Here is a 26,983-nt window from a genome sequence, read left to right on the forward strand (position 1 = left end):
TAAATTGACACTTTATATTTAGGTTAAAATGTTTCGTTTACTTGCACTGTTGTTAATTTACTGCACTTTGTGCCTTTGAATTGCCCCCCGGGGACAAATAACGTTTTTTGAATTGAATTTGAATTTGAATTTGAATTCACGTTCAAAATATTCAGGTAAGATGCAGGTTGTTAAGAAAAATCCAAAACCACGCCACTTTGCTGTGTACGTTTTGAACTCCCAGACAGTCACAAGTCGTCACCAGTTCCCTCAAATATGTTTTCATGTGTTGATAAGCTACTAAATGACTGATATACATACACTTCATTCATACATTTAAATGCAAAACCATGTATATCAAAAATTAAGTATAAGTAAAACAGGTTGACTGCTTTAAATGCTTAAAAAAACTCATGACACACAAACAAAATTCCTAGTTTGACAGTTTATTGTTTTGGGTAAAATGACCATGCTTACCATGCACAATGTCTACAACAATTACATAACTTGGAGGAAAGCGAACTGTTATGTTATATGGGTATGAGCAAAGTAAATACTTTTGTAGTATGTCTTTATACTCATTTGCATTTAGTTCAACCTCGCCTCTGTGCAAAAAAGCAGCATTAAAGTAATTGAAACACCAAAATATGCATGATGCACATCCTAACTTTGGAATACTGTATTTTTCTGTATGGCTACTTCACTTCAGACAGTAAAAAAGTCTCTGGAGGCTATTTATTGTCTGAAGAACATCATTCTAAATATACAAGCTTTTGGTGTTATTGTTCACAGCATGGCAATGATGCATTCAAAACCAAGGTTCAAGTATAACAGGTCAACTACTCACAATAATCCTAGTGGCCAAACAGGAAGGACTAAAAACAGGGTCAGAAAACAGTGAAATGGCTTGCTCATAAATCCAGTCTCCCATAAGGCATCTCTACTGAAATGACACGTATACATAACACACAAAAGTAAATTTTCAATTATTAATTAACTCCTAAATTACTCACAAAATAAAGCAGCCCAATACAGGACCGCACAGTACTACAGGATGAGAATAGATACTTGCACAGAGTCTTTATAGCTACAGGAACCAGTTGTTGATTGTTAAGGAAACACTCCCACCCCATTGCATTTCAGTCCTACATATAAATAGATTGCTAGATATCTGCTGATTGGAATCTATGGAGGTCCATGGATTAATGCATCCGCTAGTGCTTTGCCTTGGGAACCATTAACCCAACAAGGCACAACTACAAAAAAAAACACATTTCAATCACATGAATTTGCTCAGCTTTCAGTATGTTCATTATTAGAAATCAATTTAAACAATAAAATCATTAGTCAAATGGGGAACTATACAGTGAAATTAAAATATTATCAATGCAATAACTGTATTTGCAAATATGTGATTAGGGATTCATTTAAATCTGCAGCAAACACATGATATTCTAGCATAATTTGTACTGATGGCATGGCTTTTTAAAATGCGGCAAAACATTCAAGTTGGCATCTAGAATCAGTTTTCTTGCTCGCGTGCAGTTAGAAGTCTCTGTAACAGAACATTAAAGATTAAAGGGAAAGGGCTCATTGCTGTTAAGTCCAAACTTTTCACAATTAATTTATGGGACCTATTGCTGGATAAGGAATACTTAAGGACTGCAGTGGTCTTGGATTTCTGCTGGGTTTGGTTTGCCAGATAAATCCATCACATCCTCCCCAAATCAATCATCACTACATGCACAGAGGACATTACCTAAGAAAAAAAAAATGCAATGCTACTAGAAATATAAAGTCATGCCTTTCCCAGTCACTGAATTTGATTTAAAGGCTTGAGAGGGCATGTGGAAAAGCAGAGGTGCAATGCAGACATCAATACATTGAGCAGGTTTTATCACTCTAGTCCTCAGACTTAAATGTTAGCTAGTGAGGATACTGTGCAGGGAAAGTAAGAAATTCTTATGTTACCATACATAAGCAGTACAGTGTTGCATTGTATTTATTCAAAACCCTGATATATTTCTTTGTGTAATTATATCGTATATGCACACTCTTCCAGAGCCTCTTGCACATGTGCTCATTTTTCCACACACCTTTGTCCTTAACACAACTATAGGTTTAACAAAGTAATGCTTTCAAATTGTCAATTGCTATGTTGTTAGAATATAGGAGATGTCTTGTTTATAGCAAGTTATGTTTTAGTCAATTTCTATGGCTCTATTCCCTTATATTTCTTGACACATGGGCACACACAAAATGTGAGTTTGTGTGTGTGACAGAAAGAGAGAAGAGAGAAAAAAGATAAGCGAGAGAAGAAGAAACAGAGAGGGATTCATTGACTACTTGATGCTAAGTTTATTCGAGGATGGAGGAGCCAGCCCAATGAGCTTTGAGTCTGACATGGGACTGACAACGCCTTCAATAAGGTTCTTGTTGCAGTCGCCCATGTTGCCGTCAGGGGACCGTTTCGGGTAGGTTACACCACCTGTCAGGTCTATCAGGTCTTCAAGTGCACGGGCGTTGCTCACACTGCCCGGATTGATTTCATTGACTGGTGAGAACTCTGGGATTGAGATGAGCTCCTCTCTTGAAGCCGGGCTGAAATACAAAGATAAAACAGCAATCGTATTTACCTCACATAGCGGCCAATATCCTCTGACATCACACTCAGGGAGGATAGCTTTAGTGCTGAAGTGTCTGATGTAACTAGGACAGAGATAATATAAGTTTACAACGGGTGCGTCTTGTGATAGTATCTGAAGGAGATTTAGGAGTCCCCTCAGGTGGAATGTTTAAATTGAGGTATTGTATAGGAGTATTGCCACATGTGGTTGTGTAACGTGATGTTTTATGACCCATGACGAAAAGCGGATGTTTGGATGCATATAAGCAATTGTCTCTGTGTGTTCGAGAGAGATCATTATTGGCTTCTTGATCCTCCTGGTCAGACGTGACCAGTGACTCTGTTTCTTGCTTAAATAAAATTATACTCTTTGAAAGCAAGTCAGTGTCAACAGCGAATTTCTTCATCATCAAACATATCAACAACAAGGAAATCCACATCAGTGCTATGTCGTACTGACTGTTATGTTGAAGATTTGTAGTTGACTATTTTGAATCTGTTATTTGTTAATGGAAACATGGAAGGACTCCAGAACATGTTTCATTATAATACAAAAAAAAGCTAAAACACTAACTAGCAGACCATTACCACTATAAACATAAACATCATAAAAAGGTAATGTAAGCATTCCAACACTTCCTAACTTACAGAAATATTAGACAGAAAACTGGACAATTGTTGTCTCTCTGATGCTTCCCAGTTGATCAGCAATTTACACAGTTAAACGGTGGTGGAAATGTCCAGGGATATCAGGCCATATTTCAAGGTAAGTAAAAAGCTAACTACACCAAACCACTAAAGCCAGCTAAAATTGCCATTAGCTAGGGATTTACACCATCTAGTGTGTTGTAACACTATCAAATGGTTATTTTAGGAGTGAAATACTTCATAGCCAACTGTAATATTAGATAGGAAGTGGCTGAATGCTAACAGACAGAGGTCAGATGACATCCCAATCCTACTTCTTTTAGTTTCTGATCAACATGAAACCAGTGAAATTACAACAAATTAAAGACTCTGAACATAGATTTAAGATGAATTCCAAAAAAAATCACTTGAGTACTATTCTTGACTCATAGGATTGTTACTGTGGTTCTGCTTTTGATTCTTTCGTTACCAGTGTAAATTTCATCCTGTGGACGTTAACGTTTGCAAACTCATTCAACTGAAACTCAACCTTTTTGACCTTTTAGGTCGCTACCTAAGCATTATTTCGAACACCTTACATCATCTGTTGGGAATAGAAAAGACTGCATGTACAATTAAAAAACAACAAAAAGTCACTAGCTAGCACTGAACCACTTACTAGCTAGAGTGACTCGTATGTTTTTTCTACTGCTATGTGGTGTAACTTTTAAACGCAGAGAGCAGGCTGTTATATTTAACATTTGTATGACTTCCACACTAATTATAACAGTACCACGCAATAACGACTTTTAACTTCCCGCTCTGAGCATGACGTCACAAGAAAATGGCTAGTGTAAATAGGTATTTGGTATCCTGTGTTAGTGTGGCGTTGTTACATAGTAGGCCTACTATAAAACAGTGTTACCTGATGACTCACCTGACGTCCATCGACTGCACCTCGTCAAAAGACCCCGCCCCCTTCACACTGAGTGGTTCGAGCTTGATGACCGGCAGGGGTGTCACAGAGGGTTTAATAACCTCCATCTGGGAGCCTCTCTTTGGTTTCCTCTCAGCTGTCACCACATGCAGGCTTTGTTGTTTGCTTACCTCAGCAGTAACATGGCTTCTTGTCAAGGCACTTCCTTCCCCCTTCACTGCTCCGTTCATCATACCTCCCTCCTTTGGGTTGACTGCTTTTGGCTTTATTGGCTCCTTATTTATTTGGTCTGGGGCTTTAACGTTAGCTCTGTGCTGCACGTTTACATTCATTTGCAACTCTCTTCCCTGCTGCTTGGTGACACATGATTTGCCATCTCTGTTTAGTTGGCTGACTTCATGGATCTGTTTGGTGTCAGGTCCCTTGTCAGGAACATTTTGTGTTGATGTCGCTGGATGAGTGTTGTTTTTCACTGGCATACTCTTCCGATTGTCCATCTTTGCTGCTGCTGCTGCTGCTATTGCTACTTTCTTGACCGGGGAACATTCCTTTGTGTTGTCTTGGACTGTGGCTGACTCCTTAACCTGAAACTCAACCTTTTTGATTGCTTGCTCATTCACCTGAGCAATACTTTGAACAGCCTTTACTTCACCTGTGGAGAATGGAAAAGACCACAGTGGGCTTCACTTTATTTGGACTGTCCAGTTAATAACTGAATTGAGTTGATTTGAGTCTGTTTTTGCTAACAGTTACCGTCAGACATTATCAGTGATTCAATCTTTTTGTATGTAAAACCCAAATGAGCTGAGAATTAACACTGAACAGTCCCAATAAAGTGTAAGCTCACACTGGCGCAGAGCAGCCCCTGAATGCATCTTCCAAGGACATTTTCAAGAGCAGCTAATTTTACAGTCAGCTCCCATGGTACTGCTCTACTGTAAAATCTGCCCAATCAGGAAGAGAAAGGTCCTTGGCTGCTGCTATATATTCTAGAAAACACTGTATAACCCAACCCAGACGTAAAATACATGTAAAATGTATGGCCTAAAGCACAAGCAAAAGAAATCTTGACTTTAAGCTGGACAAGGATCATACCTTTTTCGAAAGCCAAGGCATAAGGTCATAACAAGAAAAGAAAAAAAAGAAAAGAGGGAAATATTTGGAGACAGTACCTTGCTGAGTTGTCACACAAAGTAACCTTTAAAAAAAACTGCACATGCTCAAGAAAATCATACATGCCCTGTTTGCAATTTTCCAGCAGCAAGGCGTAAAGAGAGGGGCAAAGTGAGCAGGGACAGCAGGCAAACTTAAGTACTAGCGGGGCGACTTAATCAAATACTAACCTGTCGGCTTCGCCTCACCCTGCTCCTCCCTCTGCTTCAATGCAGAACAGAGACGATCAAGTTAATGTTTGATGTAATGAGGACACAAAACACAAAGTATGACCAACAATAGAATTTAATAAAGATGACGACAGAAAAACAGAATTTTAATAAATAAAACAAAAGGGTCTTGATCGAATGATCAGCTGGTGCTTAATGGCAGCAGGTTTACTGTATGAGAACAAAGGTGTCTCTTACAGTACCTTCAAGTCAGCTTCAGCCTTCCTTGTTCTCTTCATTATCTCCTCAATTCTCTGCAAAAGAACAGCAATATTTAATCACAATGTAAACTTTACAGAGGTTCAAAATGGAAACTTTATACAGAGAGGGCTTAGGCTGTCCTTTTTAAAGGTTTTTCATAATAACCTTTTTTCTTAGTTGTCTTTCCTCTTCTTCTTGTTGTGTCTGCAAGTCTCTGTCTTGCTGTTGACGCTTGGCCTCCTCATGAGTCTGGACTTTTGATTTTTCTTTCTGTTTTGTTAAAAAATAATTCTATTAGTGACCACACTGCAAGACAAAGTATCATTTAATGAAAGCCAATATGAGCAGCATGAAGACAATGATCTCCTACCTCTATGTCAGTCAGGATCTGTAGTTTCACCTCCTGCTCCTCCGCCTTTTGATTCCCTTCTTCTTGTTTCATCCTGTGAGGACCTTCCTCCATTTTCTCTCCTTCCTTTAATTGTTTAGCCTTCGCTTCCTGTGTGTTCTGCTCCTGTGTGAGTTGCTTCTTCAGCTGCTCTTCCCTGAGTCTGATTTGAAAGTACATATACATGTATTAAACATATTGTAAGGCTGTTTAATGCTGCCTTCGATATAATGAACAAACTCACTTTTGTTCTTCCTCTTGTTCCCGTTTTTTCTCCTCCAGTTCCTTCTGAGCCCGAGCTAGGCGCCGGCGCTCTGCCAGCAGCCGAGTGGCCTCCTCTGCATTTGTCGTGCCGGCTGCCATCTTTCCTGTGGACATGCCTGTTGTTGATTCTGTCACACATAGAAAGACTGGTGTAAGATCATACAAGTGTACTTAAACTAAATGTAGCTAGTATACAAATAGTCTAGTATCATCTGCATAAGGTTGACCTTCTTTCTTGTCTCCATCCAGAGTACTACTTTCTGTCTTCTTCTCTGATTGATCAACTTTTGAAGACATGTTGTCCTTTCTGTCAGTTGAGCGACTTTTCTCAAATGTGTCAACTTTTAGCTGCTTGTCAAAAGTTTCTCCTTTAGATGATCTGACGTCCACATTCTTCTCACCTTGAGGCGTGGTTGTTCCATTCATTTCACAATTTTTCTTCACTGCAGTCTCAGTTTTGGATTGTTCACCGTGTTTTTCTGTCTTCTTGTCTTTTGCATTCCTGTCATCAGTTGACAGGTTTGAACGATGTCTTGTAGGAGAGTAATGGTACTGATGTGCGTTGCTAGGAGACTGGGTGCGCATTCTAGATGCAAGCCTGCACACAGATGGAGACGTTTTACATCAGTATGAAGCAGTCAGTGATAGGAAGGACCGTAGCAATATGCGACAACCGCAATGTTTAACTGCCTTTAAGTTTTATCCTTAAGAAAAATCTTACCTGGAGGTAGTGGGGGAACCCAAGTACTTGGTGACGCTAGCAGGAGATTCAGATCTCCTCACAGGTGAGCCACATCCTGGGGATGCAGTTCTTCTCTCTCTGCGGAGCCGCTCTTTCTGCAAGAAAAGTCAAAGAGATTTGAGACACAATCTTTTTTCTCCGATCCATTCTGGTTTGATTCTTATGGGTGTTTTGTAATTTTTTTGGGCTTAAGGGTTTGTGCCTAATCTAACCTTCGGGGTATTGGGGGTGGACTGAGAGCCTCCCTGAAGTCCAGCTCTGCTGTGATCTGCAGGATTCACCGAGCTGCAGAAAGGTGACCTGTGAGGGCTGCAGGGTGCTGCATGATGACAAACATGATGCTTATCAAATCAGATAATGGCAGATAACAAGTGAAACAGGGCTATTAATACAGAAGCCAGGGCGGAGGCTGACTGGAGAGCGTGTGCTGCAACCAACTGATGCTTACAGACTTGCTTTTGCTGCCAAAGTCAGTTGGCAGACATAATGCTGGGAAAGACAATTTAATCTGATGGTGTGTTGTAATTTAAGGCCACAGTCTTACAATTCACGTATTGATTTTGGTTCTGATTCAGCCGAAAAGAGCTGAATGATCGCCCAGTATGAGATCAGGCCCGAGTGACAGATAGTGAGCTCATCGTTGTCTTTCTTCTGCCAGTATTCAGCCGTCATGGTGTGTGTTAATGCCATGCTAGGCATTATTAGGCAGGCATTCATCCTGAGTCTGTAATCTGTTCAGTGGGATTCAAGCACACACAGGCCAGAATTGCGGCTGCTAACAATAACACTATTCACAACAATTTCCCCCTGACACAACCAAAAACAAAAACAGCAAATGAAAACACTCAGGAGACCCGAACTAACAATCTAAAAGAAAATCCCTCAACGTCGGATGCGTCGTACAACACAAGGAGCAATCTTCTCGCTGTCTCTCGTAACTTCGGTTCCATCTGTCACCATCTGTAAAGAGTAATCTCTAAAGAGCACCGCCTTCTCACTGCGATGCCTGTATCTGTTTCTATTTTAGTGCACATTTTTCTATTCTAGGTCATGGGCGACTAATCTCCAAAACCATCCATCACCACTTAGCTGCTTTCATTTTGAAATCAAAACCCTCTTAAAAAAAGAGGAAAAAAGATGTCTAGAAACGGTGAAAGAGAAACCCCAATGATGATTAAGAATTTCCAGTCAAACATGTTCTGTAGCTTGTCTGTAATCACTGAAAGATTACTCATCTGGAGAAACTAATCCCACAGTTGATTTAGAGGGAAATTTGAACGAGCATGACACAAACAGAAAGTCGTCATGAATTAAGCAAACACATGACATAGGAATAGGCTGATGAATTAATGGAGGAAATAGGTCTCTGCAGACAGGATACAGTCCATGAATTAGCCAATCTTTTCCTTATTGTCTTTTTTTCTCCTGCATGGAGGCTCATGCAGTCATGCTGCAGAGTTTGGGACGACAATGGATGTTTCGTGCCTGGCTGGGGGACAGCACTCAGTGTTCCTTCTCTTTTTTTTTTTTCCTTCTCTCACGAATAGTTCCCTCTCTCTCAGTTTCTCTGGGCTACTAACTCACCGAAGCCCTTGTTTAGGTTTTTTTAAATGGTCTTTTAAGAGATTGACTGGTTCAGGCCTAATTTTGTTGTACTGATTTTCCAACCAACTTTATCTTGTTACATTTTTTTATTTTAAGAATTAGACATAACAAAGAAAGAATAATGTGTTCCGTCAGGTTTATCAGGTAGATAAAAAATAATTTAGCTTCATTTAGCGTTTTTGGACAAATGCCTTGATTTAAGTCAGTCAAAGCTCCTCTACTATTTACATCAAAAGCATCAGAGAACGAACGCAGCAAACACACCAGAGTCTAGTTTACATAAGCCCCTTTTACATTGCAAGTTCAAGGAAAGACTTTGGTGACCCTGTTACACCTGATCTGCGATGTAAATGTCACGAAGGGAGGAAATGGTGGGGCAAAGTCATTCTGCATGAGCCGGCATTTGAGGTAGGAAAAGAGGCATAACAGTGAAACCATGTAAAACATCAGAGCTGAATGGGCGGAACAATGCTGTGTGTGTGTATGTGGGTTTGTGTGCATGTGAAGCCCTAGTTTTTTGGTTTTCATTTTGTTTTTTCTCGTGCATCCACAACTCTGTAAAGTACGGTGAAGTCACACACTGGGACACCAATAGTACACCATGGCTTATTCAATTAAAAAGGACAAAGTATTACAAAGATGTAATACAGCAGATTCACAATGTAAAAGGGGCTATAGAGATGTCTTTGCATAAATACATTGTATCTTACTTGCACAATAAAAAAAGAGCAGCCTGACAAACATGCGTTACAGGAAGAACACATTTGCCTTTGGCCCACCCAAAGGTAAACACACAGACATGGCAACTGTTGGATGAACAGGAGGGGGAGATACATTTGGGAGGGCAAAGTAGGGAGGGGGGGGGATCTTAACTTTACCGGATTCGCTCGCAGCAGGAAGGGGGGAGGCAATGCCATGGGAAAAGGCGGAGGCAGCAGAGAAAGGGAGTGGGGCATTCTCACTGTCACCTAAAGGCAGCGGGCGGAGCAGAGCAGAGCAGACAGAGCATTATGATCAGTTTCACTGAGCAGTTCCTCATCCAGCTGTAGAGACGTGGATGGGAGTTAACATACCAGCAGGGATGTAATGACACTGTTGTTACTTTGGTCTGATTTAAAGCCATGATGTGTACGTTTTTTAAATGTTCATCTGTTAAGACTTCTCTGTTGGTGGTATCAAATAGGTAACGCAACAAGAAAGTAGTGCACTCTGAAGATTTATGCTTTATGTTTGCATTTAAATTTTTCGTATGAGTTCAAATGTTTAGCTTTGTGACACAAAGACACCAGTGCAGATGTGTAACTCCATCCTGTCTCTTTTGGAAACCAGGAACAAATGTCTGCTCATGCGTACTTCAGCAGCCAGGCTGTCGGCAATGATCAGGCCAAGAGAAGGCTCTTTCCAACTCACTCACTCACTCACTCACTCACACATTCAAACAACACTATAGCATACATTTAGTGTCACTTGTCTCATAGAAACACAACACGTTTTCCATTTCAAGATTCTTCTCACTTTCAGAATATTACCATTTAAACATTCTCCCATCCATGCTTATTTTATCCAACATGATCTGTATTTACATCTGTGAGATCTGCCCTGACCTGCTCCTGGGGTGCAGCCTCTGCTCCAGCGTTTGGTCCTCTGCTCCAGCTGAAGGCTTCGCTCCATAGAGCGTTTCATCAGGGCTTCCAGACGCTCCTGAAAGACAACACAGCAGAGGGGACCTCTATTTGAACAATGTCGCTTAACAACTGTCTTTTTTTCTTTCTAATTATCATACATGCCCCGGGGGTCATGTTAGTGGCATGAAAGCATTTATGTAACGTGCATACACGAAGAAAAAGAATCTTGGATCAGACAGATCTGGAGAATTGTATTTTGTTAATTCAGCTGACCCTCTCCTCCTCGAGCTGCTGCCTCCTCTTCTCCTCCACGGCAGCTCTGCGGTGCTCCTCTTTCTGCCTCTGCTCCTCAAGACGCCTCCAGCGCTCCTCCACCGTGCGCTCATACTGCAGCCTGGCTCGGCGCTCCTTCTCCCTGATCAGCTGCTCCCTGGCCGCTGTAGGAGACAAATTCTGCTTCAGGTTACACGGAAAAATTGATTAATTGGAGCGTTGTTGTTGCTTGTGGCTATTCCTGCAGCGGGGTCATTTAGTGTTCAGGATGTACGACACAGAAAAAATAGAACTCCACTTTTTTCTTCTTTTCTTTTTTTACTTTTTTACAATTTTGCAACGATTGATAAAGCTTCTTACAGAGTGCTTTTTCCTCCGTGGTTTGGTAATATCTGTCAATTCTTGTCGCAAAACTCTAAATCTGTCATTATAAAGTAAACGTATGTCTGCTGTGATTTGGATTTTGCCTTCAATCTAGAGCCAAGACTATCAAGAAGACATAAATCCTTGTCATCATGAGGAAACTGCTGGAGCTGCATGATTTACTGTGAGAGGGAGACCTACTTTTGTGGATTATTGAACGTTACTGTCACATTCTCTGACGTGACTGAGCTCATCACATCCAAAAACCCAGTGAACTCAAAGTAAATTGTCTACTGGCTGGCAGAGCTCTTCCATAACCAATTAAACTGTAGAAAGAAAAAGCCAGCACAGAAAACTTTGGACTGGAAAACAACGCAGCAGGAAGCCTTTTTATTCCCCCCCCCCCTCCCCCCCTCCCCTCCCCTTGCCAAAAGAACAGGATATAACTTACCCAGGCTCCTCTCCCTCTCCTCACGTCTCTCTTTGGCTAATCGCATCCTGTCGTCAGTCTTCATATAACCCTCCACAACTGAAAGATGAACCAAGATGTTAAAGAAAAAAGGAAGTGGCAGTGCAGGGAAATTCCAGGAGAAAAAGCTAAACTGCATCATAGAAGAAAACATGGACCTACTTAGTTTACCTGCATGGTTGTTGTTGATGTGTGAAGGGGAGGCGTGTCCATTTATGTATGGCTTCTTCTCTGTGTTAGACGGAGCTGAGATCACCATTACAGAAGGATAAAGAGAAGGATAAAGAGGAATGACATCAGCACCTCAGTACTGACCTGTAGTACCGCTTTGTAACCAGAAGAGGGCAACATATCTGCAGCTCCGTGTTAAATGCATTGTGTTGCAAAATGCCAAGTACAGTAGCCCCATGCCAAGGGCAAACTGCAGCAATATGCGGGAGAGGGGAGGAAACTGTCCTTGACAGAAGAGACTGAGCACATGCTGAGTGTCTCGTTTAGTTATTTCTGCTGTCACCATCTTCTGAACACAGTGACAACAGAGCAGCCCTGAAACACATTTTCATTATATTTACAGGCCCATTACTTCATCATATTATGTGTCTAAATTTGCAATAATCCAAACCACTGTGGTGTTAGTGATTTTTTCATTATCCTGATGAAAGTGTGACGGACCCAGAGGAGGATTACTCACTAAGTTTTCCGGTTCGGACTGGAGAGCTGTGACCATTAGTCGGAGATCTCTTCTCCGGAAGTAGAGCAATGGATGGTGGTGCCATTTTTTCTCCTATGATGCACAAAACAAATCAAAGACTACTCAGGGTGTTTGACCTAACATGGAATCTAACATTCCCAACCCCGACATCACAAATCCCAATGGTTTAATTTGGTGGGAATGGAGCAGTTTGCTGGTGTATAGCCCGGAGCTATAACTGCAGGAAGTATGTTTGGGTTAATGCACAACCCATCATGTTTTAACTGTATTGAGTTTACTCAGATGGATTTAGACACAAATTAGACATATTACATAGGGATAATGTGCAACATGTGATATCATTTTAGTGTATATACTATTATAAAGAATATATAGTTTAACAAATCTGAAACATCAACTAATTATGTAAACCACATAAACATTATTGAGAGAACCTTATCTTAGGAACAGCTCCTCGTTAGTCATGCTACCGAAGATAAAAAGTTTAATTCCACAGAGTCTATTGATGAATATGTACATTTTAATTTGCTTATTTGCCAACATGTTGATTTGCTTCTCCTGATTAACTGAATTACTCTCTTTTCTGTCTGGGATTAGATTCTGACTTCATATGGTTTGAAGGAGTGATGCTGCCATTTCTTCCACTTACTTCACAATGCACATACTGTGCATGTGCATAATACTTAACTGGTAACATTTATCCTTGTCAATCACAGCACTTCATTGATTTTCTTCAGTGGCGACACTGGTAGTCTAACAAACTCAGGTACATTTGCCTTGGCTTTTGAGGGAAAAAGCCAACACTCTGTATTACTTCTATAACTTCATACTTCTGTATCTTACAGAGCTGTCCAGTCATAACTGTGAAAATACATGCTGCAAAAGAGTATTATGTTTTTTTTTGTTTTTTTTTTAAAACTGGTAATCTGCTTTAAAGACAACATTAATTATTTAAAGAAAATTTGGTCCCGGATTTTTTTGAATCTTCGCAAAATAATCGAAAAGTCTCAAAATTTCTCCAGTGTTCCCCCGAGCATCTTTTTGCCCGACAACAGTCTGTCCTGTTTGGAATCAGTGTTCAAGTGTCAGGGGCTGATCCAGACCCTCGCAAGGGGTGGCCTGTCGCCCCATGGAATCTGATTAGTAACTACATGTGCCACCCAAATATCCTAAAGTTCCGAACTATAATTGGCTATTTGCCTTGTCAGACACGGATCTAATGTTAAAATCAGCTTTTTGGGCAGTGATGCAACAGGCTGCTGGTAGCATCCTTTGCATTTCAATGTGGAAAATGTTCCTCTGTTAGAATTTTAAATTGTCACTTTGAGATTTTTATGTTCCCATTTATGTTGTGTTACTTTTAAACATAACAATAATATATAAAATCTGTTATAATTCTTTAATGTTAGTTAAAGTAAATTGTTTGGATTGAAATGGTAAATAAATGCTCTAGATTTGTGTTCGGACTTCATGCCAAGTCTCCCCCCCCCCCCCCCCCCCCCCCCCCCCCACCCTCTCAAAACAGTCTGGATCCACCCCTGCCTTGTTTGACTTTGAGCATCTCATTAGATCATTTTAGACCACAGTGACTCAACTGTATCAAACATGATTATTGACCTGTAGGGAAATCTCCCCTCTGTCAGGGCGTGGAGGACAGCCCATAAATAGGCCCACAGTGCTCTAGAGACAATGACCCTGCAGTCTTCAGGCCCAAATATTCTTCACAAACTGGGTTTCTTTCAGATGATACAGTGTAATCCACGTGTCTGTGCTGTGTCACAGGCATCATCCTCTCCATCCACTGAACCGTTTTATCAGATTGAGTTGCGTCATCACTAAGAGAAAATAAGATGCATTTATAGCAACAGAACCTGAATATGCTTTGAAGTGACTTGACACTAATCGTTAGCCCAAAAGGAAAAGGTAAACGGCACAATGACAAACGATAGAAACACACAAAGACACCCAGTTTTCTATTTCTCACTTTTTTTTTTCTCTTGGCAATGTTAACGTTAAGGGTCAGTGATTTAGGGTTATTGCAAGAAGAAGAAAAAAAGATCACTCCATATGTCTGAGGTCTTAGAGACGTGCGTTTAACGAGGTGGCACATTGATAAACAAAACAGAGAAGCCGGACCGCGCAGAGCAGCATCATGCACAGTGGAAAAGTCAGTTGCGTCATTCATGTGTCTGCGTTAAAGCGCGGCGCTAGAACAAAAAAAAAAAAAAAAAAAAACACATAACAGTTATCATCATGATACCAACATTACAAACCCCAAACAAAAGCTTACCTGTAATTGCGTTAGGTGATGTGATTGTTTTCGCCATGGTTGCTGTCACAGGCTGCATTTCAACTGGATGGACGGACGCGCATTCACCCAAAACACTCTGCGGTGATGTCAATGCAGCACAGGTATCCGTTTTCCCCCACAGCAGCAGAAAGGAAGGACATCCACGGCGTATTTAAACACAATCGTATGCCACTCAAGCCGAGAGCATGGAGGTCTTGGTAAAAGGCTGGAGGTGATACGTAGGAGAGGAGAGCTTTGAGTGGATGGAGGAGAGATGCAGAGAGAGAGAGAGAGAGAGAGAGAGAGATGCAGAGACTGGAGCAGAGAGGATGATAATGCGCACACACAATCGAGTTTACTATCGAGCGAGCACACTGTGCGTCGCAGCGTAAAGCCTGCCCTGTTATGACCACACCACCGGCAGATGGAGGCGTTTTACTCTATTCACAGAGCTCAACCAAACACAATTACATTTCCTTTATTCTGTCTTGGATATACAAGCTGTCTCCTACCTATCATGTTACAAGAAAGGGGTTGGAAAGCATAAACTAGCTGCTGTTTCACACATGATGTTCAAAGGCTGACAAATCGTTTGTTAAAAGAACACAGTTTGCACATAAGGACAAGATCAGCAAAGAGATAAGAGCTTTGTCCAGAGGGGGGCGCTAAAACTGAGCGTTCCTCACAGGAATGTATACACTTTTATTTTAAAAAAAGGACTCTTGACTTGTACAAATATGGGTTAGTGCAACACACAGAGATCTGGACCCGACACCAGAATATCCTTTCCATGATAGCATGTAGAGAGCGTTGCATATTTTCATTATTTCAACAGCTTCTATCAAAATACAATATCTCAAATGTGTTTAAAACCTTTGCAGTGCTGGTGGTTCCTTTAGAGCGCTAGAGCAGCAACATCAAAAAATGCTCAGGGCCCCAATATCCTCCTTATTCTTCTAACTCTGTGCACTGAGTGTATCTAACTCTGTCTGCAAGTGCCCATCAACTGAAGTGCTTTCCTAAAATTGTTGCCCTTAGTCACAAAAAAACAACTCTTGTGTCTCGTGTTGAAATATTTCCTACTCCAGTTTTACTTTGGGTCAGATGGTAAATTTGAGCTCCTTCTCCCTTAGAGGAGATTTAGATTAGCAATGACAAAATCCATCAGAATGAAAAATTCTTCTATAACTCAGGCCATCAAAATACTACATTTGGTAGATCTGTATAGTATTTCTCTGTTTACTTCTGTGAGTTGATGATGGTTTTTAATGCCGGTCTTTCTTACTTTCTGTGTTCACTTGATGCATTCCTGTTTTTATTTATTCTAACTGAGTCTCTGTTTTTTTCTCTGTTTTCTCGACTTTGAAGGTGTTAATTGTCATCCCAGTTATGCAGGTACAAATGTCTGAAAATATTTTGCTAGGAGGCTCCATTAAAAACAAAAATAAATATTTGACCATATGATTAATTAAAACAGAATAACAGGAGTAATAAAAATATCAATAGGAAAGTTGTGACAATGTGTACATGACAAAAATGTAGAATAGAATAGAATAGAATTACTTTATTGATCCCAAACTGGGAAATTGTGGCGTTACAGCAGCAGGTTGTCCAACACACAATATTAGTAAAAAACACAATGTTAGCAAATCTAAACATAATATAATATTAAATACAAAGTAAATAAGCACTAAAAGATATCAAAAATAAAAATGTGAATATATACAACCAGGATTTAACTAAGTATTACTAGTCTTAAATAGGAAGATTAAATGTAAATGTGCAAAAATGGTTGTAAATTGACATAGGTTAAAGTAGAATAACAAATAATAAAGAATAAAGAATATGTAGAAATATACAGAAAATAAAAAGGCAAAAATATCATCTCTGAGTGAGTATTGTACAGAGTAGACCATAATGCACTAGTGATGTTTATGACAACTATTTTTTTTTTTGTTGGTGCATTTGTTGTGACACTTCGTGACACTAGGAGAAGATTTGGCAGCAGCGTGCTCTCCGCCGTTTTTTTCATACCGTAGAAGAAGAATAAGAGCGGAGCCGGAAGGACAGACCCTGACAGAAGGACGGGAGCTGTGTGTTTGCTGGACTGTTGTGAGCTAGCTGTGGAAAGATGCTGTCCAATATCTCCAATGTGCTGAGAGCTGGCGTTCAGAGAAATGTAAGTACACTGAAATGAAACTATGGACGTCGTTAGCCCAACGCTTCGTGACAGTGTGGGTGTGAAACCTCCTGTGTGGACACAAAACAACACTCACATCGCTGTTCTGACCTTGTGAGGCCCAATGATAGCTTTTGGCTAACTCAGCTAAAGTCTGCAAAAAATAGCTAAATACTTTTTGACAGCTTCAGTGTTGTACTTGGTGTAACCCCAGTAAATGTAATAATGTTCCAAAAACTAGGCTGCTTATCATCAGTTCTGTAAAATAATGATTAATTTCCTTAAAACATTTTTTTTTATTTCTTTTTCTTTTTTTATTTCTAACATTTTTAGCTGATGTCCATTCTGGTTTATTTTCTGCTAAATTGAAGTAGATAATTTTAAATAATTATTCAAACATTTAAAAACTTTTTTTCAATTTTTTTTTTTTTTGCATATTCCCAAATTAAATAAAAGAAAACTTAGTATTGTCATTGTTTCCTAAATCAGCTGCTCAGATTATCAAATCAAAAGGTAGGAGGTCCTATACGGTGACATTTTAATTTTTATTATATTAGTCTATATTATATAACATTTCATTATATTACACTATATTGCTCATATTACACTATAATATATTATATTATATTATATAACTGCACTCTACATTACTGTGGTACAACACTGCCTCTCTTCTCTGCTGTTTACATTACTTGCTGTTATTTGTCATACCAAGTCACTTTAATCATCACTTGTCACTTTATCTTGTCATTCTCTGCAAATACTGTCACAACTCCCCCCAGTTAACTTCATCATTCATTTTGTACTTGTATATACCCCCTATACAGACAGATTTAAAAATACTTTTTTACCTACTGCAATTGGACTTTATAACAACTCCCCTTTAAGTAAGGACAGAAGACATTTAAACTTTTAGACTTTAGCCTGAGTTGCATATCTCAAACTGTATTGTGGGCTTTTTTGTATGGGTTGATATGTATGTATATATGTGTTGTGTGTTTGTATGTATGCTGGCTGCTGGAACACTTAAATTTCCCTGCTGGGATGAATAAAGTATATCTTATCTTATATTTTTATTTATCTTATCTATTCTGTTTAATGTGTATTTTTGAGCTTTCTTGTCTGTGCTGCTGCAACGCCCGAATTTCCCCTCTGGGGATCAATAAAGTATTATCTTATCCTAAATAGACCTGTCAGGGATCTAACTGTATCCAAAAGTAGGTAAAGCCACCAATGTTGGGCAACATGCATTTCAAAACTCTCTTCGGCATCTTCCTCTTAGTTTGCAGCTCTTATTATGAGCACACTTCTCTGGAGATCCTGAGATTCCCTAACAAGATGTTGAATAATTAAATAGAATAGAATGTCTTTATTGTCATTATACAATTGTACAACAAAATTATTTGGCTTCACCTTAAAGTGCACACACATACAAGCATCCACAGCTAAAAACAACAAAAGAAGAAAAGAAAAAAAAAAAGGAACTCTGATTCAGGTAAGATGGGCAATGTATGGTAGGAGTTATTTACAGGTAGTAGCATAACAGAATATAAATAAATATTGCACAGTATGAAATAGGGTGATAGTTGAAGTATACCATATCACAACTTCAAAGTCCAGCTAATGTTTGTCTGTTGAGCTGCACTTATAAAGAGAGAAACTTGTGAGGAATGTCTGATGTAAATTATTATTATTGTTTACGGCATGGTTCTAATTTACATGTGGGCTGCTGTGAAAAAAAACGTTTTGTGTGTTAACGCATTTTGAGTTTGACCAGCACCTTTGACTGTGATCCTTCAGAAGCGGTGTCAGTTTCTGGTCTGTGGGTTAAAAAGACATTATTTCACTTAACTGTGGAAGGTGTTAGGTCTAGGCATCCATATCTTTCTCTTTTCTTTCTTTTTTTTTTTTTTTCCATATCTTGCAGCAAGTATCCAACCTCACTTCTCTCTTGGTCTGGATTTAACGTAGTAACCCAGCATCTACAGTATATCCTCTCACATAGTAATATTTCAAACCCGGGCTGATGTGATGAAGGCTTGTGTCTAATATTTGTTAAATCTACTTTTCGTCCATGCTAGGGTGCCGCAGTGGTCATTTCAGCACGCACGTATGCTGACTTCACAGCCCAGGCTACATTTGAAATAAAGGTAAGCTTCACACGCTGACTTTGATTTTCCATTAAGTGTTCTCACTTGATAGTTTCTGAGTTACTGTGTTTTTGTTCTTCGCTCTAGAAATGTGACATCCACAAGTTCGATGAGGCCCCGGCCACTGAGGTGGTTATGACCCGTGAGGAGGGTCTGCAGTATTACCGCACCATGCAGACTATGAGGCGTATGGAACTGAAGGCTGATCAGCTGTATAAGCAGAAAATCATCAGAGGATTCTGCCACTTATATGACGGCCAGGTAAGGTGCACTATTACTTTCCCCAAACTGTACTTAAAAGTCAGTAGAATTCACCTCAGTAACAATGATTTCTGTGCTCTGCGAAAAACATTAAGCAGCATAAAAGTCTATAATACTCCTACTATTGGAAAGATCTCTTTAAAATATGTGCAACGCAAACTCCTTAACTCTATCCTGAGTTTCACATGGTACACTTGTAGTCCATTAAGGCACGTCTCCACACACGATTGATCAAGTCAACTGTTGTATGTCCTCGTAGGAAGCCTGTGCGGTGGGTATTGAAGCAGCCATTAATTTGTCCGACCACCTGATCACCGCGTACCGTGCCCACGGCTACACCTACACCAGAGGAGGGACCGTGAAGGAGATCATGGCTGAGCTCACCGGTGAGTCGGCATCACTGAGACATTGTGACATGTTCCCGACAACGTTTGCTTTGGATATTCATCCATTATTCTGTCATTCTCTCACTTCAGTTTTCAATCCATTTATGCATAGTTTGTTTTTGAATTTACAGGCAGAAGAGGAGGTATTGCAAAGGGTAAAGGAGGCTCTATGCACATGTACTGTAAAAACTTCTATGGAGGAAACGGAATTGTCGGAGCTCAGGTATGTCACCAGAGTCCATTCGCAGGCTGTTGAAACCGTATTGGTTGATTTACCACATGTCCTGTGTCGTTTTATCACATTCTCTAAAAACGTATGATTCAGTCATTTTGTTTGGCTGTTTAAGAAAGACTGATTTAAAAAAAAAAAAAAAAAAACACATAGTAATCTGTATTCAGATATTGTGGGTTTCATGTAAACATGTCCTACCTGTATGCTGCCGGTGTGCTGTTGTGGAAATAAAGAACAAAGGAAGATGTCAGAACAAAATAAAGAGCTTCAAGAAATTCTTGACTTTCAAATGTCTGTATTCCTAATGTCATTTTCAATCCCTGAACTCAAGGCATAACTCAGACTTTTGACCTATACATTATGTGTTTGTGCCTAACAAAATAGAAAGCAGGAACGAACAGAGAGGCAAATAACATTCCACAGTGATTAGCAAACAGGTTGGACTGACCTTCAAAGCAGCCCAGGAATAGACAATGTTCTGTCAGTGATTAATAATTAATACATTTAGAAAGTATTAAAGGTTATTTATTGTCAGATCGGGCAGCTGGTTTCATATTGCTGCATCCAGGAGACTCGCATACAAGATGATATTCAAAGTTATTATCTGTAAAACTTGGCTGAATTACATCTAATTAACCAGGTTGTTGTGTATAATGCTATCACTTGAAAACAAAATAATTGTTGTGACTGTTGTTGTTTGTGTGGCTTTACTTGTATTGATGGATCATTACATTTTACTGTGACGGAGGTGGGATGTCTGTATTTTAAATTAGGACTTTATACATTGAGGTTGTGATGATGTAACGTCGGACATATCTGTGTTCTCCTCAGGTTCCCCTGGGTGCTGGTGTGGCTCTGGCCTGTCAGTATATGGGCAACAATGAGGTGTCTGTCTCTCTCTATGGTGACGGTGCTGCCAACCAGGTAGGTCACGCAAATCACTCAAAACATTTTTTCTTGTAAATAAGCTTGGCTGCATACTAAACACTTTAAAAACAGAGACACATTCTTTGCCATAAGGGTTGAAAATGGAACCACTGCTCAAATACACTCTCTAAAATATTGATATAAAGTAGTGTATCAGTTACTTTATACCGCGACTGTAAGGCAAGAAATGTAAAAATGAAGTAAAATCAGATGTTTGTGTCACGTTGGGACAATGCTTTGTGTGTTTCGCAGGGTCAGATTTTTGAAACCTACAACATGGCTGCACTTTGGAAGCTGCCTGCCATCTTCATCTGTGAGAACAACAGGTACGGCATGGGCACATCAGTGGAGCGATCTGCAGCCAGCACAGACTACTACAAGAGAGGAGACTACATTCCTGGTCTCAGGGTACTGCCCTTACCTTACTCATGTCTTCAGACATATTGATAAATGTGTCAGTTTAAAAACATCATCTGTTGTGACAATACCATCAAAATGATTTGGTACAAAGGGGGCTTCTAATTGATCATGTATATCATATCTAGCTTTAGTCCAATCATTGATTCAGTACCACATACAAAGAGAAGCTTTAAGCGCTCTTCTTTAAACCTTTTAATAAAATATATTAAGAGGGTTATTTGGTTGTTTTTAGATGGTAAGATATACTTAATTGTCCTGGAGAGGAATTTTGCCTTGGCAGTCGGGCAAAAGGAACATACAGCTCAGTGCAACTTGGTTTACTCATGATTTGAGGTGCAATCTGACAACAGACCCTTCACAAATGGACTGAAAGAAGGGATGGCTGTTCCTTCCTCCCAATCATTTTCACAGCTGTTTTTGCCACATTGTTGATCTTTTATTTTGTTTGTGCACACACCAAAAAAGTCTGTTTGTGTAGAAAGTGTAGTTTCTGAAGAGAGGGGATGAAGTCGACACAAAATTGACAACAAACAAATTGGTTACCGTGGCAGCACTAGACCCGCCCCCTGCCAGCAGAGCAGTGCCACAGTAGGCACATGGATTGAAATTAAACTGCTGTTTCTTTCCCTTTAACAAATAATTGATAATAATTCTGCATTTGTTTAAAATGAATTCCTGAAATAAAATAATTCCGTTCTGCTCTCAGGTTGATGGGATGGATGTTCTGTGTGTTCGGGAAGCCACCAGGTTTGCAGCTGATTACTGCCGATCTGGAAAGGTGAGTTAAACAGGTGGACTGATCTTGAGCAGGAAACATGGTAGTCCTTCTCTCGGCTAAATTAAGTTTGCTCTTCCTTTCATCAGGGTCCCGTTCTCATGGAACTTCAGACCTACCGCTATCATGGACACAGTATGAGCGACCCTGGCGTCAGGTAAGCGATCACAGTGCCTGATATTTGTGTATTAACATCATTCATAACTCTTTAACTGAATGTCTTTTAGATCCTTTTATTGAATAATTGATTTGTTCTTTATTATTGTAATTATTTTTAACAATAACCTGACCTACTGATGCTATCCTCACTGTGCTGCTGCCCCTTGCTTTTGCCACTGTAGAAGTAGCAGTGTTCATGCACTCTTCTTCCCGCTGTAGTGGCTTTTCAAAGCTCTTACCACAGCTCAAGGATGGACTGAACACAAACAGTAATACTACTTATGACTCTAGCAGACAAATGCCTGGCTTTAATAACACAGCAGGAAATCCTGAGCGTGCTGATAAAACTGTAATCTTAACACTTATCACAGCAAACGTACTTACATTTTCTTCTGTTGATTGGTTTGCATAAGGACCCTTCATGAACTATCAGAATAATCAGTGTTTAGTTGAATTCATGTAATTTTGGTAATCAAGTTTTTCCAAATTCTGAAATGGTGTCAGCTCTACAAAATGATTGCCTTAGTGCATCCCTACAACCTCCCTGCACCAATCTCTCCCCTCTCAGCTACCGCACACGTGAGGAGATCCAGGAGGTCCGCGGTAAGAGTGACCCCATCTCCTTGCTGAAAGACCGCATGCTCAGCAACAACATGGCCAGCGTGGAGGAGCTCAAGGTAAACAATGTTTTTTCGTTTGTAGAAATAAGAAATGTAAATTCTGCGATGGGAAAACATCCGCAGGGGAGAAAAAAAACCTTCCTGAAACATCCACAGCGTTTTGTTTTTTCTTCTTTAAAGGCGACTCATCCAAGAGAATAGTTTATCTGAAACTTCAGCACTTCCATTAATTTAATTTTTTTATTTTGAATTCTCTCTGTTTTTCCACCATATTTCTCAGTATCATACCTGCAGCTGATTCACACACAGGACTGCAGTGTATCGTTAAAACACAGAGGAGTGCTAGAACTGCTGGATTTGGCTGATTTCTCATCAGACTTTGTCCAGCTGAAAGCCTTCAGTAGACATATTCTAAGATAAGAAGCCAGGAAGCACAAGGACTCCTTAAAGTTTATGTCTGCAGTTTGGTGTTGTTGGACCAAATCCCAATCTCCACACCGAAGCCTAAACAGTCACTTTAATGACGTCAGGTGTGCAGTGTGTGAGTCTGTGAGACTTTCATAGCATCAAACGCGTCATGGAATCAAGATTCATCACTAAATAACGAAAAATAAAAGCACCACTTCCTTAGTGTATGTTTTGTCTTTCATGACAGTATTTAAAAGTATAAAAGTCAGAAAGACATGAATGTTTATGCTCTGCAAAAATGACACTAATGCAATTCTATAACTCTACAAATGTAGCTAAAAATAACCACAAAAGTGATTCAAATATGTTGACACCTACATACTCGCCACGTTAATTCTTTCTTCACTTTTCTGCATTTTTTGGTTCTGCTTTTTACTTTTTTGAAAATCACTTCAATAATAAGCATGATTATTTGTTTACATCCGGTACAAGGCTGGACAATCATATCCTTTACATCACCAAGTGGACAGGAAATTCTGCAAAAATGCAGACTCATGTGGTTTTGTGTTGCAAAGTCTACATCAGAACTTGCAGGCACTTAATAATTTGGCACTTAATAAAAAGCACTAAGCACTCACACTCCTACCGGGAAAGTATTTCAAAGTCTGTGAACCTGTGAGTGTGGAGTTTGGGATTTGGCCTTAGTGTCCAGTTGAATAACAAATAGGCAGTAGTTTAATTTGTAATACCTCCTCTTTATCTGTTATGTACGGCGTGTTTTTTGAATGCAAAATGTGTCCAAGTTTTCTAAATTCCTTCAACTCTCCTCAACATACTGAAGTTTCTCCCCCTAATGTTATCTCTGTTCTATGTGAGCAGCACTGCTGTTTGATGATGCCTCACAGCAAATCTCAGTTCTGATCCGTCCTACATGTGTTGTTTCTGTAGGAGATCGACGTGGAGGTGAGGAAGGAGATTGAGGACGCAGCTCTGTTTGCCACCACAGATCCCGAGCCCCCGCTGGAAGACCTCTGCAACCACATCTTTCACAACGACCAACCCCTGGAGGTGCGCGGCACGAACCCGTGGACTAAGCTGAAGTCTGTTAGCTAAATTATTTTTCATTAACCAATCTCACCCTCTTCAAATGAAATGTCCAGACCCGGCCGTCATATATAGATACGCACACATCAAAAAATGCACCACAAACGAATGCCTCAGACCCCGAGCTTGAATCATCAACTAAAGAAATAAGGTGCTGTACATTTCAACAGCAGGGACCACATTCACAAACACGTTCTGAGAATAAAACAAACAACATGACACTAATATATTAAAACTATTTATACTTAAAATTGGCCTTATAATTGTTTCCCATTAGCCCTTTCTAGGGTTTCTAAGTCGACCTTCAGAAGAGCCATTTACTGCCACTTTGTAAAAACTGCTTCCACAGTCCTGCAACATCATTTCTGCACTAAATATCACAGGAACAGTCTTTAATGAGGGAAATGTAAATCATGGCACTAGTTTTAAAAAATCAATACACGTATCTGTCATAGATCTGTATTAATGTTATTTAATCCATTTTCATATTGATGTTAAAGTCTGCAGAGAATATCAAACGATTGGTAAACATATTCCTAACGTCATATTATCTTAACATGAAGCACTTGTCTTGTTTTATCTTCAGACCGTTTTGTGAATTTGGCCCCAGCTCAATACGTTACATCATTTCTTAATTTCTTGTTCGATGATTTTCTCCGGTCACTAATGAGGCGTGATCGAGATGAAAATGTGGCCACGTCCATCTGTCACTGTCCTCCATTAAAAAAAATAAAATAAAAGTCTTTGTACTCTTTATGCTGAAGTGTACATGATGAACTATTAATTTTGAGTGACCTGGTTTCTGTCTTGATTTTATTAACCCCCTGTTACAAAGACGACATAAAAGGCAGCAGGGTAAACACTCATATCTTTTTCTTTCAGTATGTTTGTATGTAAGGGATGTTAATGAACACCAAGGGAAACGTTTAAAATGTTTAATTTATCTCGCCAAACCAAACATGTGCCTGGCAGATCTCATGATGTTTTAGATTTAGAGGATGAATGTGAAGTTTTATGTTTGTGTCACACTCCAAGCTGAGCAGGTGATTCTGTGCATCTAAAAGTCAGCTGTTTTTTTTTTTTCTAGAGATGTGTTCAGACTGAGTTTAGAATCATTTAGTTAGTTTGCAGATACTCAGGTGCTCGGGTGCCTTTCTTTAAAAGTTTCATGTTTGAAGCTTTCACTGCTCATCTCTTCATCTGGAGAAGCTCTTTTTTCAGTTGTGTAAGGATGTTAATTATCCTAAATATTCTGTGTCAAAGTAAACACAAGCTGAACCATCTTTACCCTAAAATAACGCTGCATTAAAACATTTTGACTTTTGGTCAATGGATTTATCTGCTCAGCTTCAAGTTTCCAAATCTAAGAGGGATGTCGGGTTAAGTGTTGACGGTGCAGCAAAGTGAGCGTCCGTAGCTTGATGTGCAAGCTGATCTGTGATCTTTACACACATCAGCAGTGGGACATTATTTGCTACAATACAGGGACATGAACATTTTTCATTTCAGTCTGTTACTTTTTGTCAAATAATTCAGAACATTGTGAAAAGATGAGCTACTGTAAGAACGCTGTCTTCTAAGTATCCATAGTAATTAGAGCAACAGTTCAGATTACACTTCGGTAATATAAGATAATAAGATGTGTGAAGTATGCGACAGAAGACGGACTCAAATTTAAAATGTCGATACCTGTCTTGGTACAAGTGAAAAGGCTGCAGTGCACTTTTTTGTTGTAGTGAACTGTTACATTGAGGTTGGCGGGTGAAGAATAGAAACGCTCCATGGAAACATTTTATGTCGGATGTGTGCGTCATTGTAATAAAAATACTGTAAAGTTCTTGATTTGTGGACTCATTTTTTAATGTGTAGACGCAGGATAAAAAACGTAAACCTACTTTATTGTAATCGATGCTATCATCGGTTGTTTTTCAAGTATTTGTTCTCTTACATGTATGTGGGACCATACCAGCAGAACACACCTTGATATGATATGTTCCTTTTCTTTTTGTTGCTGATTGCTGCCAATAGGTTTTAGTTGGTGAAGGTCCCATGTCGAGGGTCAATTTAAATCTGACGTGATAACATTTGTTTGATGGGTCTGGATCAAGCAGAGACACATAACTAAACCAAAAAAATGTAGCATCCTTACATTTGTAATAACACCATGCAGCACTGACCTAGAGTTCCTCACTCTCAAAGCCCAGCTTTCAGTGGATCAATCTTCAATAGACTTTAATTTGTCTTGCATATACTATATGCTTTCAATGTTTATCCTAAAAACTATTTAAATATGTGTATATCTGTATTGATCAGTGTGAACATACATTTGGCAGGTGATAAAAATCTTAATTCCAATATCAGGAAGCTTCTCAATGACTAAATATGCAGAATTAAATGTATAGCTAAAAAAAAGAGAGTTCATGTAAACCATAGAGAGAGAGCTGAATACAGTATCTACACAGGCAGGCCTGCCCACAGAAATGTCTGGGCCCCTGAAATGCCCGGTGAATGGGCCCTCCCAGCATATGATTAAAATCAACATATGCACATTCGATGAGTTAGTGTTAGCGCTAGCCTCCTGGCTCACATTAGCTCCCTCTGGGCCGGCTTACATTGGTAACGTTATCAACGAATTATTTTAAGAAGAGGGGGTTTACATTTTAAAACAGGGTACATTTTCCTGAAGCAACAATACATTAAATGTGTGTAGCCTATTTGTTGCCTTAAGAGGTAAGGTGAATGTAAAGGGGTAAATATTTTGGTCATTGTTGCTTAAAATTAGTATGGACCATGTTTTCGCTAACCTCCATGGGCCCTCCCCATTGCGACTTGGCCCCAGAAAGCTTTCCCCTTCATCCCTATGACTGTACACAGGTGAG

General features: G+C 39.6%; 2 protein-coding genes across 9 annotated transcripts; one reads left to right on the forward strand and one right to left on the reverse strand.

Moving 5' to 3' along the window:
- Nucleotides 1-409: 409 nt before the first annotated feature.
- Nucleotides 410-14,879, reverse strand: map7d2a (MAP7 domain containing 2a). 8 transcript variants are annotated; one of them, XM_020633328.2, is made up of 17 exons: nt 14,484-14,879; nt 12,173-12,265; nt 11,644-11,727; nt 11,464-11,541; nt 10,650-10,813; nt 10,335-10,452; nt 9,630-9,719; nt 7,359-7,465; nt 7,126-7,241; nt 6,806-7,002; nt 6,385-6,532; nt 6,123-6,303; nt 5,918-6,022; nt 5,755-5,805; nt 5,513-5,546; nt 4,170-4,821; nt 410-2,580 (listed from the first exon to the last, which is right to left on the reverse strand). In XM_020633328.2, the coding sequence occupies exons 1-17, from the start codon at nt 14,539-14,541 to the stop codon at nt 2,322-2,324; spliced, it is 2,535 nt and encodes an 844-aa protein (XP_020488984.2). In that variant the 5' UTR covers nt 14,542-14,879; the 3' UTR covers nt 410-2,321. The 8 variants fall into 8 exon arrangements, with proteins under 8 accessions (XP_020488984.2, XP_020488979.2, XP_020488978.2 ...); XM_020633323.2 differs by having other exon boundaries at nt 5,513-5,543; nt 6,632-7,002; nt 14,484-14,878; XM_020633322.2 differs by having other exon boundaries at nt 6,632-7,002; nt 14,484-14,878.
- Nucleotides 14,880-16,506: 1,627 nt separating this feature from the next.
- On the forward strand, nt 16,507-25,941 carry pdha1a (pyruvate dehydrogenase E1 subunit alpha 1a). The gene is made up of 11 exons (XM_020633345.2): nt 16,507-16,662; nt 18,744-18,812; nt 18,900-19,073; nt 19,333-19,459; nt 19,591-19,682; nt 20,523-20,615; nt 20,871-21,026; nt 21,745-21,816; nt 21,903-21,970; nt 22,541-22,649; nt 23,949-25,941. Exons 1-11 carry the CDS (start codon nt 16,615-16,617, stop codon nt 24,111-24,113), a joined length of 1,173 nt encoding a protein of 390 aa, XP_020489001.1. The 5' UTR covers nt 16,507-16,614; the 3' UTR covers nt 24,114-25,941.
- The last annotated feature ends 1,042 nt before the right edge of the window (nt 25,942-26,983 follow it).

Source organism: Labrus bergylta, chromosome 14 (assembly GCF_963930695.1).
Source record: "Labrus bergylta chromosome 14, fLabBer1.1, whole genome shotgun sequence".
In the NCBI taxonomy this organism is placed as follows: Eukaryota; Metazoa; Chordata; class Actinopteri; order Labriformes; family Labridae; genus Labrus; species Labrus bergylta.